This window comes from Littorina saxatilis, linkage group LG15 (genome assembly GCF_037325665.1).
Source record: "Littorina saxatilis isolate snail1 linkage group LG15, US_GU_Lsax_2.0, whole genome shotgun sequence".
In the NCBI taxonomy this organism is placed as follows: domain Eukaryota; kingdom Metazoa; phylum Mollusca; class Gastropoda; order Littorinimorpha; family Littorinidae; genus Littorina; species Littorina saxatilis.
In genome coordinates, this window is record NC_090259.1 from 5,719,442 (window position 1) to 5,740,865 (window position 21,424).

Below are 21,424 nucleotides of genomic sequence, written 5' to 3' on the forward strand. Positions count from 1 at the left end.
GAAAATCGCAACATAAATTCCACATAATACAAGAACATATTTTTGTAATTGTTGACAGCTACTCGTTTTTATATTTAGTCAAGTTTTGACTAAATATTTTAACATCGAGGGGGAATCGAAACGAGGGTCGTGGTGTATGTGTGTGTGTATGTGTGTGTGTGTGTGCGTGCGTGTAGAGCGATTCAGACCAAACTACTGGACCGATCTTTATGAAATTTGACATGAGAGTTCCTGGGATTGATATCCCCATACGTTTTTTTCATTTTTTTGATAAATGTCTTTGATGACGTCATATCCGGCTTTTCGTGAAAGTTGAGGCGGCACTGTCACGCCCTCATTTTTCAACCAAATTGGTTGAAATTTTGGTCAAGTAATCTTCGACGAAGCCCGGGGTTCGGTATTGCATTTCAGCTTGGTGGCTTAAAAATTAATTAATGACTTTGGTCATTAAAAATCTGAAAATTGTAAAAAAAAATAAAAATTTATAAAACGATCCAAATTTACGTTTATCTTATTCTCCATCATTTGCTGATTCCAAAAACATATAAATATGTTATATTCGGATTAAAAACAAGCTCTGAAAATTAAATATATAAAAATTATTATCAAAATTAAATTGTCCAAATCAATTTAAAAACACTTTCATCTTATTCCTTGTCGGTTCCTGATTCCAAAAACATATAGATATGATATGTTTGGATTAAAAACACGCTCAGAAAGTTAAAACAAAGAGAGGTACAGAAAAGCGTGCTATCCTTCTTAGCGCAACTACTACCCCGCTCTTCTTGTCAATTTCACTGTCTTTGCCATGAGCGGTGGACTGACGATGCTACGAGTATACGGTCTTGCTGAAAAATGGCAGCTACTTGACTAAATATTGTATTTTCGCCTTACGCGACTTGTTTTTATCTCCTGAAGGGGGCCACCACAGAGCTAAGCGTGGACAGCAGGACACAAAAAAAGACAAAAAATACGAACAAACCAACAGACAGGGCGAAATAAAGTATAGCGGATCCTACTTCCCTGACAGGTACAGGCATCACTGAACAAAGTTGTAAGACACAAAGTTGTTGACCTACCGCACGTGAAATTGGTTCGCTCTACAGCAAACCCTGGGCTGCATTGGCACTTCCCGATGGGGTTGCACAAAGCGCCAGGGTTGCAGTCCGGTGTGTCTGGATCTCCGCTCACAGTGCAGGCTCCCCCCACGTACTTTGCCTTTGGTGCTGCAGAAGGAACGATCTACGTCATGGAAGGACAACCAATAATTCTCGACTGACACTGGGGAATTAATTCATGGCTGAATAAACAAGTCCAAGAAGAAACCCACGTTCATGGGATGGAAGGAAGTCAGGTTCTACTGGCCCCTTAGCACGGTAGTCCTACTGATCGGCGTGAACATTGATTAACCCGTTTGCCATATATTGACTTTGGCATTGGTGGCTCTAAAGACAAAAGTTGATTCCTGACTCCACCGCTTACGTTCTCGTGACTTGAGACTCGGGTCAAACCTTGCCGTTGAGAATGGAAGCGTATATATCAATGTATAGCCGACTGTTGCATGCCGCGCTTGATATGGACCTTGAGCGTATGCAGTACATCTACATGCTAGACTTTATTCTTTCCCTCGCGCTTCGCAAAACATGAAACTTAGAAACAACAAACCAAACAAGGTTTAAGCTTGAAACGAAAGGTCATCTATATTCGCGCTCCTTCCCCTTTCCTCGCCACCATGTTTATTTCTGCTTCCTTCAGCCGTGCACGATCCCTTAAGGGGAGCACTACAGTGACAAAGGTGATTTGTTTGTTTCCTGGTCATTTTTGTTTTCTTTCTGATTTTAGATAATGAAACTCTGTTGGTCACTCTGGTGCATTTATCATACATCAGAAATAACAAGAAACGGTCTGTAATTATAGATGCAAAAAAGCACAATAAGAGAGAGAGAGAGAGAGAGAGAGAGAGAGAGAGAGAGAGAGAGAGAGAGAGAGAGAGAGAGAGAGAGAGAGAGAGTTATGTTATGCTTTCAGTTAGGTTATGTTAGGTTATCCTCCTGGAGCCAGCCCCCGACAGTACTGCCAGAGGAAGAGTCTCTGCCTCCTCAGCCCTCATGTCCCCCCGACGATGATGTGTTGATCTGTGTGTATGCTTTGTTTTTGTGTTTTATTTTTACTGTATAACTTTTTCTTTGGAGCAGGTAGAACTTCCATAATGTCAATTGTATGCTTGTGTTGTTCTTTTGGAAGAAAAAAAGGTTGAGAGTTTACAATGCGCATCACCAACAGCGATCATGTTTGCATGACTGAAAAAAGTTGTCTGTCTTGACATGCAAATCAGTTCTGATGAAAGCAGCGAAAATTTCCGTTGGCAGTTTTTCTGCCGTATGCGAATGGAACGGGAAACATTCACATGGGCCGAAGTAAACCGATCATTTGTTCGGAATAGTTCGTAAGACCAATCGTACAGAATATGATTATCAAACTTCCTTTATTCCCGGCACAGGTCTGCTACACGCCGAGAATGCAATTCTGTTGAGAATCACTGAACACGAGCTCAACATTCAAGCAACTTCAATTCTCCTTACATATCTTTCTGAAAATGTCATTGTTTTCATCAGATTTGCCCCATTTGACAAGAAAACAATCATCGGGTATATTTGCTTCAGTTGTGACCGCTAGCGTTGAAAAGGCCAAAAAGAAGGTGCGACTCAAACAGCGAAACCCGTTCGTCTGCTACAAGTGCAATCATAGACAAAGTTGAGCATTGCTCACTTCAAGTTTCTTTTTCCGGAAGAAAACTAGGTGCAGCAAATTAATGTCGCTATCTCTGCAGCAGACGGGATAGAGCAGGAATTCACCATCGTCGGTGTTCACCAACTGACAAAGCTGATGTGTTGATCTCTTTGCCCTGAGTGCCTGGTACCAGGACTTGGTGTCAGTGTTGTGTTAATCTCTTTGCCCTGAGTGCCTGGTACCAGGACTTGGTGTCAGTGTTGTGTTAATCTCTTTGCCCTGAGTGCCTGGTACCAGGACTTGGTGTCAGTGTTGTGTTAATCTCTTTGCCCTGAGTGCCTGGTACCAGTGTTGTGTTAATCTCTTTGCCCTGAGTGCCTGGTACCAGGACTTGGTGTCAGTGTTGTGTTAATCTCTTTGCCCTGAGTGCCTGGTACCAGTGTTGTGTTAATCTCTTTGCCCTGAGTGCCTGGTACCAGTGTTGTGTTAATCTCTTTGCCCTGAGTGCCTGGTACCAGTGTTGTGTTAATCTCTTTGCCCTGAGTGCCTGGTACCAGTGTTGTGTTAATCTCTTTGCCCTGAGTGCCTGGTACCAGGACTTGGTGTCAGTGTTGTGTTAATCTCTTTGCCCTGAGTGCCTGGTACCAGGACTTGGTGTCAGTGTTGTGTTAATCTCTTTGCCCCGAGTGCCTGGTACCAGGACTTGGTGTCAGAGTTGTGTTAATCTCTTTGCCCTGAGTGCCTGGTACCAGGACTTGGTGTCAGTGTTGTGGAGCGAAACGCGGAAGGGGACAAGGAAAACAAGGGTTGTGCTAACAAACTGAAGCTTGGTGTTCCGATTGTGGACAAGAGAAGATGGGCTGTGGATAAGAGAAGATGGGCATGTCTTCTCCCAGAGAAAGGAACGCAAATCAGAAGGACAAGCCTCTTCAAGTCAACATAAGGGCCCGAATGCATGAGGAGGAAGTCAGCAACACTGGAAGTAGAGACCTCTTTCGGAAGTGGGAACTCCCGAAGTTTAACTTTCCACTATGCATGAACGCCGGAGTGGTGACTTCGAGAGTATTCGGTCAAGGTCGCGAAAATTGGGGGAATCCTAACTAGTACGCATGCGTTTGTTAACGGTAAGCTTGCCACCAGAAGAAACAAATCTCATCGCGAGTTCAAAAAGGCGAACGTTGAGCGCGCTGTAGTACTAACAGCGTTATTGCTGGTTTTTTTTTAATGGTTAAACGAAAGGGTCGGTTCAAACCTGTGATGATTGTCTTGGAATCGAATGACTGTCTATGACAAATGACTTTGTTGGCTTGAATGTTAGGAGAAGAGTAAATGATTATGTTGAACTTTTAAAAAAAAATTTTTTTTAATCTCAGCTGCTTGCTTTAACCCTTTTTCTTTTCTTATTTTGTTGCGGGGAGTATCCCTCTTCATTGATCTTTTTTTGTTGCGGGGAGTATCCCTCTTCATTGATTTTTTTTGTTGCGGGGAGTATCCCTCTTCATTGATCTTTTTTTTTGGTTGCGGGGAGTATCCCTCTTCATTGATCTTTTTTTGTTGCGGGGAGTATCCCTCTTCATTGATCTTTTTTTGTTGCGGGGAGCATCCCTCTTCATTGATCTTTTTTTTTGGTTGCGGGGAGCATCCCTCTTCATTGATCTTTTTTGTTGCGGGGAGTATCCCTCTTCATTGATCTTTTTTTGTTGCGGGGAGTATCCCTCTTCATTGATCTTTTTTTGTAGCGGGGAGTATCCCTCTTCATTGATCTTTTTTTGTTGCGGGGAGTATCCCTCTTCATTGATCTTTTTTTGTTGTGGGGAGTATCCCTCTTCATTGATCTTTTTTGTTGTTGCGGGGAGTATCCCTCTTCATTGATCTTTTTGGTGCGGGGAGTATCCCTCTTCATTGATCTTTTTTTGTTGCGGGGAGTATCCCTCTTCATTGATTTTTTTTGTTGCGGGGAGTATCCCTCTAGCTCTTCATTGATCTTTTTTTGTTGCGGGGAGTATCCCTCTTCATTGATCTTTTTTTGTTGCGGGGAGTATCCCTCTTCATTGATCTTTTTTGGTGCGGGGAGTATCCCTCTTCATTGATCTTTTTGGTGCGGGGAGTATCCCTCTTCATTGATCTTTTTTTGTTGCGGGGAGTATCCCTCTTCATTGATCTTTTTTTCTTTTCTTTTTTTCTGCTTTTTATATTAATTTTTGGCTCGCGTAAGTGTAGCCTATGCGATGCTAACTTTTGTCTGTCTGTGCGTGCGTGCGTGCGTGCGTGCGTGCGTATGTATGTATGCATGTATGTCTGTGGTAGAAACTTTAACATTTGACGACGTCACAACATTTGAAGACGTCACATTATGACATAAGAGGGTTAGACGTCACGCGAAGGAATTACTGAAAGTCTCGGTCATTGTTATTATGAGCGGGCCGAGACTAGTTTTTTCTTCGAAATCGGCCATTCAGATCTAGATCTAGTGTCTCGCTTTCTTGCACAGTGTCACCTGTGTATGAAACCCCTTTATGTTGTTTAAATTGATGAGATGTGTGCATTTGGTTGCGTGTGATCTGTTTATTAAATGAAATATTGTTGAAAACTGACCGTCGGATTGCAGTCTGTTGTCGAAGGAACTGAGTGAAAAGAAGGGGAACTACTCTTGTCGCTAGACAAAGTATGAGTTACTTGCCTTGGGAAATTGCTTGTGATGAACGGTTTGAGCACGGCAGATCTAGATTCAGAAAACAACCGAACTCATGGATTTTATATGGAGATTCATGTGTTCAGGCCTGTAGTTGTTAATTTAAATGCGGTATGTTTGTTTTGTTTGCTCCAGAGATGTATACTTCGTACATTAGAGCGTTCGGAACTTTTCAGTCGCAAAAAGTAGTACCGAAACAGAACAACCTCTCAACCCATTGCACTATCGAGGATTCAGGCTGTTGCTGGGTCGTTATTTGTTTGGTTGCTGGGTCATTATCGAAAAATAACTACCCCTACAAGTTTACAGAGGTAAAGAAGCAGAGGGGGGAATAAAACTTTTTGGCTCACGTAAGTGTAGCCTATGCGATGCTAACTTTTGTCTATCTGTGCGTGCGTGCGTGCGTGCGTGCGTGCGTGCGTGCGTGCGTATGTATGTATGTATGTATGTCTGTGGTAGAAACTTTAACATTTGAAGACGTCATATTACATCGACGTCACATTATGACGTACGAGGGTTAGACGTCACGCGATGGAATTACTGAAAGTCTCGGTGATTGTTATTTTGAGCGGGCCGAGACTATTTGGCAGTCGTGTCCATGTAAGTAGGCTACATGCAGACAGACAGATCTAGATCTAGTGTCTCGCTTTCTTGCACAGTTTCACCTATGCTCTTTCTGTGTGTGTGTGTGTGTGTGTGTGTGTGTGTGTGTGTGTGTGTGTGTGTGTGTGTACCCATGTTTCCACAGGTTTGGTTGCCTAAATCACCATAACGCAACCATCCACACGTGGATGGCAACCTAAACTCTGGATGGCAACCTAATTGTGTGGATGCTCGCTTCATTTAACACCGTTAAATTGACTTTTTTGACGGAAAGAATGTCATAACAATGTTCAAAATGACATTCTTTCCGTCCACACGTGTGGATGGTTGCCTTATGGTTAAATTGACACCGTTAAATTGACTTTTTTGACGGAAAGAATGTCATAACAATGTTCAAAATGACATTCTTTCCGTCCTCTATAGGCGACGAAATAGGTCAAATTTTGTGCATTTTTTAGTGCAAAATTCTTCGATGCCGGAGCGAGTACTGCACCCAGTGCTGTTGTAGTGCAAGTGCACTAGAAAGGCACTACACCCAGTGCCGCCTCTTAGGTAACCATCCACACTTTAGGTGTGTGTGTGTGTGTGTACTGTGTGTGTGTATGTGTGACGGAGTGATTGAGTTTGTGTTACTGTTTGTCGATTTCTTACGTGAGCCTTGAAGGCTTCGCCTCTTGTTTTGTTTATGTGGTAGCGAAGTCGGTTATGTTAAACCTCTTTTTTTTTTTAATGATTGTGTATCGGTAAAACTGTTTGGTTAGAGCGAAAGTTTTGGGCTACTGGTCAATTAAAAAAAGGCAGAACTCAAGTTTTTTGGGGAATCAAGATATAAGGTGTAGTGAAAAGAAGATAAGTTCAGTAACTTTCATATTAATTGGGAAAATGTGTGTCCAAATGTTTACAAAAGATAAATTGTTGTACTTAGGTGTTAGTAAATTATGTTTATCCTCGTTAATTGTGAACAGGATGTATGTTTATGTAAAGTTGAAGATTTGTTTATCCTACGCGTGTGTGTGCATGTGTGTTAGACATAGAACACTTTATTATCTCTGTCACGATTTAGTGACATGGATCGAGAAAGTGTCACTCTGTGGGGTGCCTTCTCTTGGTCAATTGCGATAGAAAGCGCCTGTGCTTTCTGTCAACGGCTGGGTTTTAGCTGACCGAGCATAGCGAACACGGGAATTTCGTCTTAAGGTGTTAAGGTTTTAAGGTGTTACGAGTGTGTTCAAGTTGCGGTTCTTGCTTATGTTTTCACTCACTGAGTTACTTGCCTTGATTGCGACGGCGTATACGCACGGTCCAGTGTGCATTCGACAGGGGGTGCCCACTATGCACGGCTAGAACTAAGAAACTTCTTGATTTCAGTAAATAGTTTCATTACATGTCAACTAGTTTGTTTTTAAATGATTTTTTAGAGATCGCCAAATGGTATTGTGTGAATAACATCATTCGGTCGATTGTACGCAGGGCGCCGTGCTTCTAGTACACACAAATCGTTGCTTCAGCAATGCTGTGACCCCTGTTATCACTGATATCTGTTCAAAGAATGGAAAGATATGCACTGTCCCTTTAGGAGAAGCATATGTTTGAGTGTCGACCCAAATATTACACTTGCACGTTATATTATACATACCATGATAATGCAATGCTATATTTAGTTTTGCACCAGAGAGAGCGAGAGAGAATGTGAGAGTGAGGGAGAGGAAGATGGCGAGAGACGGAGAGAGGTAGAAAGAGAGGGAGGAGAGCGATATATAGGATAGAGGGAGAGAGAAAGTGAGAGAGAAAGGGGAGGAGAGCGCCAGTGAGAGAGGGTGAGACACAGGCAGACAGACAGACAGACAGACAGACAGACAGCGACTATACCGCATGTATCAAGGTTGACGGCGCCGCTGGTTGTACATGAACAGACATGTTTCTCATTGCACGTGGTACCCGCCACACAACCCTCGGGGTTCTCCTCGCAGCCATGGCCCAGTGGCAGGTCTGCCACAGATACAAACCCCTGGTGTTACAGACAACTCGCAGCCCTGGCCCAGTGGCAGGTCTGACACAGATACAAACCCCTGGTGTTACAGACAACTCGCAGCCCTGGCCCAGTGGCAGGTCTGACACAGATACAAACCCCTGGTGTTACAGACAACTCGCAGCCCTGGCCCAGTGGCAGGTCTGCCACAGATACAAACCCCTGGTGTTACAGACAACTCCAGCATCAGCCTACTCGCTATTCAGGCCTTGCCATCATCTTACTGGCTACGCAAGTATCGCAGAATATCGCGTGAATGTTTGAACAGGTGTGACTGCTGTTTGCAATATGTAATGTATACAAACAGTGGGCTGGAATGTTGCTGGCAATTTGTTTACATACAATGATAGATTAGGATGCTGTGGACAATCTGTATACACAGAGGGGTAGGTTGGACTGCTGTTGTTAATCTTAACTGAGCAAAACATTATTACACCCATTTTCTTACCCCAACTAAAACAGTCATTGCTGTGTCATTTCATTCAAACTGTATACGCCATTAAGGCGAAGTGCGCCACTGAAATTTAGAGTGATGGGACTTACACAGCCATTTTCAGTTGTTAGCAGTTTTTCACCTTTTAATCGGTCTTCTTTCATGACATGCACATTAAACGAGTAATAAACATAGCTCTAAGGCCGATGTAAGGCACGGGAGGTACTCTCTAAGGCCGATGTAAGGCACGGGAGGTACTCTCTAAGGCCGATGTAAGGCACGGGAGGTACTCTCTAAGGCCGATGTAAGGCACGGGAGGTACTCTCTAAGGCCGATGTAAGGCACGGGAGGTACTCTCTAAGGCCGATGTAAGGCACGGGAGGTACTCTCTAAGGCCGATGTAAGGCACGGGAGGTACTCTCTAAGGCCGATGTAAGGCACGGGAGGTACTCTCTAAGGCCGATGTAAGGCACGGGAGGTACTCTCTAAGGCCGATGTAAGGCACGGGAGGTACTCTCTAAGGCCGATGTAAGGCACGGGAGGTACTCCCGAGCAAATTTGGTTTCAATTGACAGAAAAATGCATATAGTCTTTGAAACAACTTTTCTTGGTACCCAAAAAGTGGCAGCAGCTGTACGCAATTTTAAGGAAAAGTTGCTTTTTTGTAATGAAGGAATTGAATTAAGGTTGCACAGGAACCAAGGACCACACGCAAAACTCGTCCATACACCTCTTCATACACCATGTAATAAACGCCTGAACACATGAGGGACGGTGACCCGATCAGTTCACGCCTGAACACATGAGGGATGGTGACCCGATCAGTTCACGCCTGAACACATGAGGGACGGTGACCCGATCAGTTCACGCCTGAACACATGAGGGACGGTGACCCGATCAGTTCACGCCTGAACACACTGAGGGACGGTGACCCGATCAGTTCACGCCTGAACACATGAGGGACGGTGACCCGATCAGTTCACGCCTGAACACATGAGGGACGGTGACCCGATCAGTTCACGCCTGAACACACTGAGGGACGGTGACCCGATCAGTTCACGCCTGAACACATGAGGGACGGTGACCCGATCAGTTCACGCCTGAACACATGAGGGACGGTGACCCGATCAGTTCACGCCTGAACACATGAGGGACGGTGACCCGATCAGTTCACAGGAAGGAGTGTGCCTTTGACAAAAACAATGATAGCGTCTGTATTGGTGTCTATGGCTGTGTGTGTGTGTGTGTGTGTGTGTGTGTGTGTGTGTGTGTGTGTGTGTGTGTGTGTGTGTGTGTGTGTGTGTGTGTGTGTGTTTGATATTCAGTGGATGACTTTGATTGAAACGGTTGGGGTTTTTTGGGTGCCAGTGGCATGATGATAGTCGAGGCGGCCCGGGTTCTGTGGGGCAGGTCAGTGTCGCGGCACAATCTGCGGTACACAGTGATCCTGTCAGACGGTGACGCAAAATCCTTACAGGAACTTTCCAAAATAAAGCCTTATGGACTCAGGACTCAGGAATGTTTTATTTCAGGCCATAGCCCATAAATAGGATGAAACACAATTACAAATAGAAAACATGTTCACAGGCAATCTGCTTTAACGGTTCAATCTTAATATACATGTAAAACTGAAACAAATCCATCTGACAAGGATACTGGTTTTCCTTGACAGGAACGTAATATAAATGTACACTTCCCACATCTCAACCAAAAACAACTTCTTTTCTTTTTTTGGCCTTATAAATAAAAGTGGACAAGCTCTTCACATGTTTAGGATTTTGTGACTGTACAAGTATTGACAACCTACTGTACAAGTATTGACAACCTACTGTACAAGTATTGACAACCTACTGTACAAGTATTGACAACCTACTGTACAAGTATTGACAACCTACTATACAAGTATTGACAACCTACTGAACAAGTATTGACAACCTACTGTACAAGTATTGACAACCTACTGTACAAGTATTGACAACCTACTGTACAAGTATTGGCAACCTACTGTACAAGTATTGACAACCTACTGTACAAGTATTGACAACCTACTGTACAAGTATTGACAACCTACTGTACAAGTATTGACAACCTACTGTACAAGTATTGACAACCTACTGTACAAGTATTGACAACCTACTGTACAAGTATTGGCAACCTACTGCACAAGTATTGGCAACCTACTGTACAAGTATTGACAACCTACTGTACAAGTATTGGCAACCTACTGCACAAGTATTGGCAACCTACTGTACAAGTATTGACAACCTACTGTACAAGTATTGACAACCTACTGTACAAGTATTGACAACCTACTGTACAAGTATTGACAACCTACTGTACAAGTATTGACAACCTACTGTACAAGTATTGACAACCTACTGTACAAGTATTGACAACCTACTGTACAAGTATTGGCAACCTACTGTACAAGTATTGACAACCTACTGTACAAGTATTGACAACCTACTGTACAAGTATTGGCAACCTACTGTACAAGTATTGACAACCTACTGTACAAGTATTGACAACCTACTGTACAAGTATTGGCAACCTACTGTACAAGTATTGGCAACCTACTGTACAAGTATTGACAACCTACTGTACAAGTATTGACAACCTACTGTACAAGTATTGACAACCTACTGTACAAGTGTTGACAACCTACTGTACAAGTGTTGACAACCTACTGTACAAGTATTGACAGCCTACTGTACAAGTATTGACAACCTACTGTACAAGTATTGACAACCTACTGTACAAGTATTGACAACCTACTGTACAAGTATTGACAACCTACTGTACAAGTATTGACAACCTAAATCTACATGGTATTCTACAATATTTATCAGGAATAAACTCTGTACGCAAGTCTTCATATGCTGGACAAACAAATGCAAAATGAACATCGCTTTCAATACATGTTTTGCAAAAGGGACAAAGCAAGTCATCTGCTTGTATCATTTTATCATATCTGTGCTTATGTGGTTCGGTGACATATTCCCATTCGAAAATTGGCAAGGGCTTTAACAAGATACCTGTTTACATCGGATCTCAAATAAAATTCTGTTCCAAATGACGACTTATAATTTCTGTAAAACTTCAAATCTGTCACTGTTTGAAAAGTGGCTGGACCAATCTTGAATATTACAATCGATTAGACGTAGCCTGAATGTTCGCACAAACAAAGGAATTGACTGCACCCCTTGATTTTCCCATACAAATCCAAATCCATACATGTACAAACACAGGCGAATATTGGTGGCCCAATGTTGTTTATCTTTTTTATCCAGCTTCAAGAGCATGCTATATGCCTTCCTTGGTAACCTTGGTAACCTGTCTCCGTTCATTCTCGTTATTTGTAACCAATAACGTAAAGCACGCAGATGACAATTTACGAACAACGAATATACCTTCCTGTGTCTCCAAGCACCATATCATTCGGAGCAGGCACACTGACACCCAGAAACCGTTTCAGGGCAAACTGTTGCGCTTTATCTACAATCACATGTAATCCACTGGCACCCCATACATCTGCACCATACAACAAGATAGGCTGTACTTGTGCGTCAAACAACTTCAAAAAAAATCTCTAATGAGTTATTTTCCAACCTATAATTATAAAGTGCTAAGCACACGAACAAACAATTCGATCCATTCAGGTGAAAGGGTTGCACCATGTTTACCTGCCTGAATAATATCGTGGGCTAATTCATTAACAAACAGAGAAAACAAGAAGAGCAAACGCTCGATCGAGTCACTTTCGCAGTTCTGAATATTATATGAGGCATCAGATGGACAGGAAGAAATTGCTATTCACAACACAATGAGACACGTTCACATAAAATTTGAGCCCGGTCACTTTTATAGTTTCCGAGAAAAGCCCAACGTTAAGTTGTGTGTTGCCGAACAGAAAAGGCTAGTTATCTCCCTTGTTTTTCTGATAACGTTCGTAAAAGGCTACAGATGTAAATACTTTGATGTAAAGAATAATCCTACAAAGTTTCAATCACATCCGATGAACTTTGTCAAAGATATAAAATGTCTAATTTTTCCTTTGACGCTGACCTGTGACCTTGAAAAAGGTCAAAGGTCAACGAAACCATCGTTAAAGTGTAGAGGTCATTGGAGGTCACGACTAAACAAAATATGAGCCCGATCGCTTTGATAGTTTCCGAGAAAAGTCCAACGTTAAGGTGGTGTCTACGGACGGCCGGACGGCCGGCCGGACAGACTAACACTGACCGATTACATAGAGTCACTTTTTCTCAAGTGACTCAAAAAAATAGTTTGTTAGAACTATTCACCCTAGAGAAAATCCCTGTTGTCTTTCCACAACTATGGATTTCTACATCCTACATGCACAAAATCACATTCCTATGATTCAAGGGGAAGCTAAAAAAAAACGTTTTCCTAGCAGCCCATTATGGCAGTTGGAGATTGCCGGTTTCCATGGTAACGGACAGTGACGGTACTGAAAACGTTATCCGATTTGAAATCGTATGTGCCTTACCACTTCATAAGTGTATAACAGTAGCCTATGGTATAAGTAATTGAAAATGTAAATGTTAGTGGCTCCCTTTGTCTTAAAGGCCCTTCACATGGCTACCGGGAACACTTTTCAGATCAAATATTTCTGTTGTAGGTATCACGTGGCCGCCACCGAAGTCAGGGTACCCCTAAAATCGACCTGACAAAAACGTAATGTAACCAATTAAAAAATCGACAAATATTCAGAATAGGCTTAACTTGGCAACGTTTACAAACGAGGAGAAAGACAAATAATTTATGTATCCAGAACAGGTTGTTTTGTATTGCTATCTTCCGTATTTCTTGTGTTATGTCAGTTCTACTAATGCATGTGTTGAGCGCATGTTTAGTATAAAACGAGAGGTTTTTGCTTCGAGTTTGAGGGGTACCAGGACAAAAAGCGCTATATTTCAGCAATACCTGAATTGATCGCTTCAAAACTTTTAGGATCACATACGAGACGTGCGTCCGGCCGGTACACTTTCGCATCGTTACAGATATTTGTTGAGATGATATGCAATCTTCTGGAAAATGTTTTAAAACGTGTCATAAGTTTAAAGGTTTACATCCAAAAAATGCATGACTTTGCATGCGCACAGACAAATAAATGTTACAAATATTGCCACAGTTTCATATAAATACAATCAATTGCTTACGTTTCCTGGTCATGTAAACACGATCAAATACTTTCGGGGGATTGCAGTGCGACAGCCATGTCGAGTCATCCGTGACCGCAGCATGTTTTGAGAGGCATTCAGCAATAACCGCTGTCAAAAGCAAACAGCCTGAACGTTCCATTTTTTTCTAGTGTGTTTACATGGCCAGCAAATGTCCGTCAGTCGTCATACTCGAATGAAACTTTGGCAGTTCTTGTAACAACCATTTGTCTGTATGCATGCGTAGTCATAAATGTTTAGGAGGCAAATTCACAAACCTGTGAGGGGTTTAAAAACATTTTCCGGAAGAGTGCACAACATCTGAGTGCAAGCATGTAGTGATCCAACATGTTACCCAGGCAAGTCTTGTATGTTGACTTTAGCTCCTGAAAGTTTAGAATCAATCCATTTAAGCACTACTGAAATAAAGTGCTTTGTGTCATGGTACCCCTCAAAATGGACACAAAATCTTTTCGTTTTCTCCTGCTCATGCATTCCACACCTGCATCAGTGGAAATGACATAACACAATAGATACGCAAGATAGCAAAACAAACCAAACCTGTTCTGGATAGATAAATGATTTTTCTTTCTTCTCGTATGAAAAAAATTGCCAAGCTGCGCCTATTCTGCATTTTTTTGGATTTTTTAATTGGTACATTACGTTTTTGTCAGGTCGATTTTGGGGGTACCCTGACTTCGGCGGCGGTCACGTGATACCTACAACAAAAATCTTTAATCCAAAAAAGTGTGCAAGGTAGCCAACTGAAGGGCCAAGGGGAGGTGGGCCAGTGCAAAATGGACAAACTGATCAAAACCCTTTTTTCATTTTTTTGTGCAGATAATGGTCTCATAACATACCTAAAATGCATGAGTGTCTGTGTTTTTGTCTAAAAAGTCATATTTATGTGTCAATAAAGACAATATTTGAATAGTTTATCTTCAACGTCGTTTTTCTCATGTCGGTCATTTTTGCGGCAGTTGCATCTGTCGTGTTGCGATTTCTCTGGCTGTAATTTAGCTAGAGCAATAACTTTTTGTGCAGTTTGTGCAGAGTATCACATTCTGGGGGATTACGAAAGGATTTTGTTGCCATTGTATTACAGTCATAACCAGGTTATTTCAAACAACATTTTTGCAGGGGTTACCCTAAAGTTTGACGGTTGTAACAAAGAAATGTCCCTAACTCCAAATATACATATAATAATCAAAACCTGCTTCATAATCCCCTAGAGGATAGCCAGAAAGATCAAATATAACAATAATTAGAAGTGTGACAGTTATATCTGCTGAAATATTATTTTCCCCCTGTACTCCAGTTTTGTCTGTTTTTGTCTGTTTTTGTCGCGTAAAACAAAAACCAGCAACCCAAAATACAAAAAGTGACTATTCTTTGTCATTGTTTATTCATTACTTTCATAAAATAACATTCAAACAAAATAAAACATTCAAATTTAAAAAAAAATAGTGCACTGGCCCGCCTGCATATCAAGTTTGAATAAAATGACACGGGATATAATGTTTAAGTTGGGGTACGACATTGGGTGCAATCATTTTTTTGCTCAGTTTATATACACACGGGCCTAGGTTGGAATAATGTTGACACACAGGGGTAGGTTTGAATGCTGTTGACAATCTGTATATACACACGGGTAGGTTGGCCTGATGTTGACAATCTGTATACACACAGGGGTAGGTTGGACTGATGTTGACAAACTGTATACACACAGGGGTAGGTTGACCTGCTGTTGACAATCTGTATATACACAGGGGTAGGTTGGACTGTTGTTGACAATCTGTATATACACAGGGGTAGGTTGGACTGATGTTGACAATCTGTATATACACAGGGGTAGGTTGGACTGATGTTTACAATCTGTATACACAGAGGGGTAGGTTGGACTGATGTTGACAATCTGTATACACACAGGGGTAGGTTGGACTGATGTTTACAATCTGTATACACAGGGGTAGGTTGGACTGATGTTTACAATCTGTATACACACAGGGGTAGGTTGGACTGATGTTGACAATATGTATACACATAGGGGTAGGTTGGACTGCTGTTGACAATCTGTATACACATAGGGGTAGGTTGGACTGATGTTTACAATCTGCATACACACAGGGGTAGGGTGGACGGATGTTTACAATCTGTATACACAGAGGGGTAGGTGGGACTGATGTTTACAATCTGTATACACAGGGGTAGGTTAGACTGATGTTGACAATCTGTATACACACAGGGGTAGGTTGGACTGATGTTTACAATCTGTATACACACAGGGGTAGGTTGGACTGATGTTTACAATCTGTATACACACAAGGGTAGGTTGGACTGATGTTTACAATCTGTATACACACAAGGGTAGGTTGGACTGATGTTTACAATCTGTACACACACAAGGGTAGGTTGGACTGATGTTTACAATCTGTATACACACATGGGTAAGTTGGACACACAGGGGTAGGTTGGACTGATGTTTACAATCTGTACACACACAGGGGTAGGTTGGACTGATGTTTACAATCTGTATACACACACGGGTAGGTTGGACTGATGTTTACAATCTGTATACACACATGGGTAGGTTGGACTGATGTTTACAATCTGTTTACACACAAGGGTAGGTTGGACTGATGTTTACAATCTGTATACACACAAGGGTAGGTTGGACTGATGTTTACAATCTGTACACACACAAGGGTAGGTTGGACTGATGTTTACAATCTGTATACACACATGGGTAGGTTGGACTGATGTTTACAATCTGTACACACACAGATACAAGATACAAGATACAAGAAGTTTTATTGTCCTCATCAATACAAGGAAATTTGGCATGTGTGTGGCAAGACATAATACACTGATACATAGACATTTACAAAACACAACTGAAGTTCAATATCAGCACACCCTTACGCAACATACCCACTACTTCAGACACACAGGCTACATGTGCCCCTCGGACGTACGCAACCCACAATTCACCCAGCCATACAGCTCCACAGGAACTTACTCATTCATGCAGCACTCTAGCACCCGGCCATGTACAACTCACACACTGGAACCCTCATACGGCTACATATATTGGATTATAACACCCCCACAAACATTACAACATCAAACATCGTACTAGATCTACAACTAACAAGCATACATCCATTATCATGCTCCGAATACATCATCATACATTACATCATAACATATTGCATTATAACACACGCACAAACATTACAACATCAAACATCGTACTATAATCTACAACTAACAAACAATCATACACTATCAAACACCAAGTAGGTTGGACTAATGTTTACAATCTGTATACACACAGGGGTAGGTTGGACTGATGTTTACAATCTGTATACACACAGGGGAAGGTTGGACTGATGTTTACAATCTGTATACACACAGGGGGTAGGTTGGACTGATGTTTACAATCTGTATACACACAAGGGTAGGTTGGACTGATGTTGACAATCTGTATACACACAGGGGTAGGTACACATAGGGGTAGGTTGGACTGATGTTTACAATCTGTATACACATAGGGGTAGGTTGGACTGATGTTGACAATCTGTATACACACATGGGTAGGTTGGACTGTTGTTGACAAACTGTATACACATAGGGGTAGGTTGGAACGCTGTTTTACATCTGTATACACACATGGGTAGGTTGGAATGCTGTTGAAAATCTGCATACACTCAGTGGAATGTTGGACTGCTGTTGTCAATTTGTTAACACACAAGACAATCTGTTTATACATGTACACAGAGGTTTGACTGCTGTTGTCAATGTGTTAACACACAAGACAATCTGTTTATACATGTCCACAGAGGTTGGACTGCTGTTGTCAATGTGTTAACACACAAGACAATCTGTTTATACATGTCCACAGAGGTTTAACTGCTGTTGTCAATGTGTTAACACACAAGACAATCTGTTTATACATGTCCACAGAGGTTTGACTGCTGTTGTCAATGTGTTAACACACAAGACAATCTGTTTATACATGTCCACAGAGGTTGGACTGCTGTTGTCAATGTGTTAACACACAAGACAATCTGTTTATACATGTCCACAGAAGTTGGACTGCTGTTGTCAATGTGTTAACACACAAGACAATCTGCTTATACATGTCCACAGAGGTTTGACTGCTGTTGTCAATGTGTTAACACACAAGACAATCTGTTTATACATGTCCACAGAGGTTGGACTGCTGTTGTCAATGTGTTAACACACAAGACAATCTGTTTATACATGTCCACAGAGGTTGGACTGCTGTTGTCAATGTGTTAACACACAAGACAATCTGTTTATACATGTCCACAGAGGTTGGACTGCTGTTGTCAATGTGTTAACACACAAGACAATCTGTGTATACATGTCCACAGAGGTTGGACTGCTGTTGTCAATGTGTTAACACACAAGACAATCTGTTTATACATGTCCACAGAGGTTGGACTGCTGTTGTCAATGTGTTAACACACAAGACAATCTGTTTATACATGTCCACAGAGGTTGGACTGCTGTTGTCAATGTGTTAACACACAAGACAATCTGTTTATACATGTCCACAGAGGTTGGACTGCTGTTGTCAATGTGTTAACACACAAGACAATCTGTTTATACATGTCCACAGAGGTTGGACTGCTGTTGTCAATGTGTTAACTCACAAGACAATCTGTTTATACATGTCCACAGAGGTTGGACTGCTGTTGTCAATGTGTTAACACACAAGACAATCTGTGTATACATGTCCACAGAGGTTGGACTGCTGTTGTCAATGTGTTAACACACAAGACAATCTGTTTATACATGTCCACAGAGGTTGGACTGCTGTTGTCAATGTGTTAACACACAAGACAATCTGTTTATACATGTCCACAGAGGTTTGACTGCTGTTGTCAATGTGTTAACACACAAGACAATCTGTTTATAAATGTCCACAGAGGTTGGACTGCTGTTGTCAATGTGTTAACACACAAGACAATCTGTTTATACATGTCCACAGAGGTTTGACTGCTGTTGTCAATGTGTTAACACACAAGACAATCTGTTTATACATGTCCACAGAGGTTGGACTGCTGTTGTCAATGTGTTAACACACAAGACAATCTGTTTATACATGTCCACAGAGGTTGGACTGCTGTTGTCAATGTGTTAACACACAAGACAATCTGTTTATACATGTCCACAGAGGTTTGACTGCTGTTGTCAATGTGTTAACACACAAGACAATCTGTTTATACATGTCCACAGAGGTTTGACTGCTGTTGTCAATGTGTTAACACACAAGACAATCTGTTTATACATGTCCACAGAGGTTGGACTGCTGTTGTCAATGTGTTAACACACAAGACAATCTGTTTATACATGTCCACAGAGGTTGGACTGCTGTTGTCAATGTGTTAACACACAAAACAATCTGTTTATACATGTCCACAGAGGTTGGACTGCTGTTGTCAATGTGTTAACACACAAGACAATCTGTTTATACATGTCCACAGAGGTTGGACTGCTGTTGTCAATGTGTTAACACACAAGACAATCTGTTTATACATGTCCAGAGAGGTTGGACTGCTGTTGTCAATGTGTTAACACACAAGACAATCTGTTTATACATGTCCACAGAGGTTTGACTGCTGTTGTCAATGTGTTAACACACAAGACAATCTGTTTATACATGTCCACAGAGGTTGGACTGCTGTTGTCAATGTGTTAACACACAAGACAATCTGTTTATACATGTCCACAGAGGTTGGACTGCTGTTGTCAATGTGTTAACACACAAAACAATCTGTTTATACATGTCCACAGAGGTTGGACTGCTGTTGTCAATGTGTTAACACACAAGACAATCTGTTTATACATGTCCAGAGAGGTTGGACTGCTGTTGTCAATGTGTTAACACACAAGACAATCTGTTTATACATGTCCAGAGAGGTTGGACTGCTGTTGTCAATGTGTTAACACACAAGACAATCTGTTTATACATGTCCACAGAGGTTGGACTGCTGTTGTCAATGTGTTAACACACAAGACAATCTGTTTATACATGTCCACAGAGGTTGGACTGCTGTTGTCAATGTGTTAACACACAAGACAATCTGTTTATACATGTCCACAGAGGTTGGACTGCTGTTGTCAATGTGTTAACACACAAGACAATCTGTTTATACATGTCCACAGAGGTTGGACTGCTGTTGTCAATGTGTTAACACACAAGACAATCTGTTTATACATGTCCACAGAGGTTGGACTGCTGTTGTCAATGTGTTAACACACAAGACAATCTGTTTATACATGTCCACAGAGGTTGGACTGCTGTTGTCAATGTGTTAACACACAAGACAATCTGTTTATACATGTCCACAGAGGTTGGACTGCTGTTGTCAATGTGTTAACACACAAGACAATCTGTTTATACATGTCCACAGAGGTTGGACTGCTGTTGTCAATGTGTTAACACACAAGACAATCTGTTTATACATGTCCACAGAGGTTGGACTGCTGTTGTCAATGTGTTAACACACAAGACAATCTGTTTATACATGTCCACAGAGGTTGGACTGCTGTTGTCAATGTGTTAACACACAAGACAATCTGTTTATACATGTCCACAGAGGTTGGACTGCTGTTGTCAATGTGTTAACACACAAGACAATCTGTTTATACATGTCCACAGAGGTTGGACTGCTGTTGTCAATGTGTTAACACACAAGACAATCTGTTTATACATGTCCACAGAGGTTGGACTGCTGTTGTCAATGTGTTAACACACAAGACAATCTGTTTATACATGTCCACAGAGGTTGGACTGCTGTTGTCAATGTGTTAACACACAAGACAATCTGTTTATACATGTCCACAGAGGTTGGACTGCTGTTGTCAATGTGTTAACACACAAGACAATCTGTTTATACATGTCCACAGAGGTTGGACTGCTGTTGTCAATGTGTTAACACACAAGACAATCTGTTTATACATGTCCACAGAGGTTGGACTGCTGTTGTCAATGTGTTAACACACAAGACAATCTGTTTATACATGTCCACAGAGGTTGGACTGCTGTTGTCAATGTGTTAACACACAAGACAATCTGTTTATACATGTCCACAGAGGTTGGACTGCTGTTGTCAATGTGTTAACACACAAGACAATCTGTTTATACATGTCCACAGAGGTTGGACTGCTGTTGTCAATGTGTTAACACACAAGACAATCTGTTTATACATGTCCACAGAGGTTGGACTGCTGTTGTCAATGTGTTAACACACAAGACAATCTGTTTATACATGTCCACAGAAGTTGGACTGCTGTTGTCAATGTGTTAACACACAAGACAATCTGCTTATACATGTCCACAGAGGTTTGACTGCTGTTGTCAATGTGTTAACACACAACACAATCTGTTTATACATGTCCACAGAGGTTGGACTGCTGTTGTCAATGTGTTAACACACAAGACAATCTGTTTATACATGTCCACAGAGGTTGGACTGCTGTTGTCAATGTGTTAACACACAAGACAATCTGTTTATACATGTCCACAGAGGTTGGACTGCTGTTGTCAATGTGTTAACACACAAGACAATCTGTGTATACATGTCCACAGAGGTTGGACTGCTGTTGTCAATGTGTTAACACACAAGACAATCTGTTTATACATGTCCAGAGAGGTTGGACTGCTGTTGTCAATGTGTTAACACACAAGACAATCTGTTTATACATGTCCAGAGAGGTTG

General features: G+C 41.7%; 1 protein-coding gene across 1 annotated transcript in view; it reads right to left on the reverse strand.

Annotated features, from left to right (window-relative positions):
• Positions 1-21,424, reverse strand: part of LOC138948331 (uncharacterized) — a 322,492-nt gene that overhangs the window by 77,622 nt on the left and 223,446 nt on the right. The window contains exons 23-24 of the mRNA XM_070319840.1: positions 7,895-8,014; positions 1,080-1,226 (exon numbers count right to left, since the gene is read on the reverse strand). Coding sequence (XP_070175941.1) covers positions 1,080-1,226; positions 7,895-8,014 — 267 coding nt within the window. The remainder of the gene's footprint in view (positions 1-1,079; positions 1,227-7,894; positions 8,015-21,424) is intronic.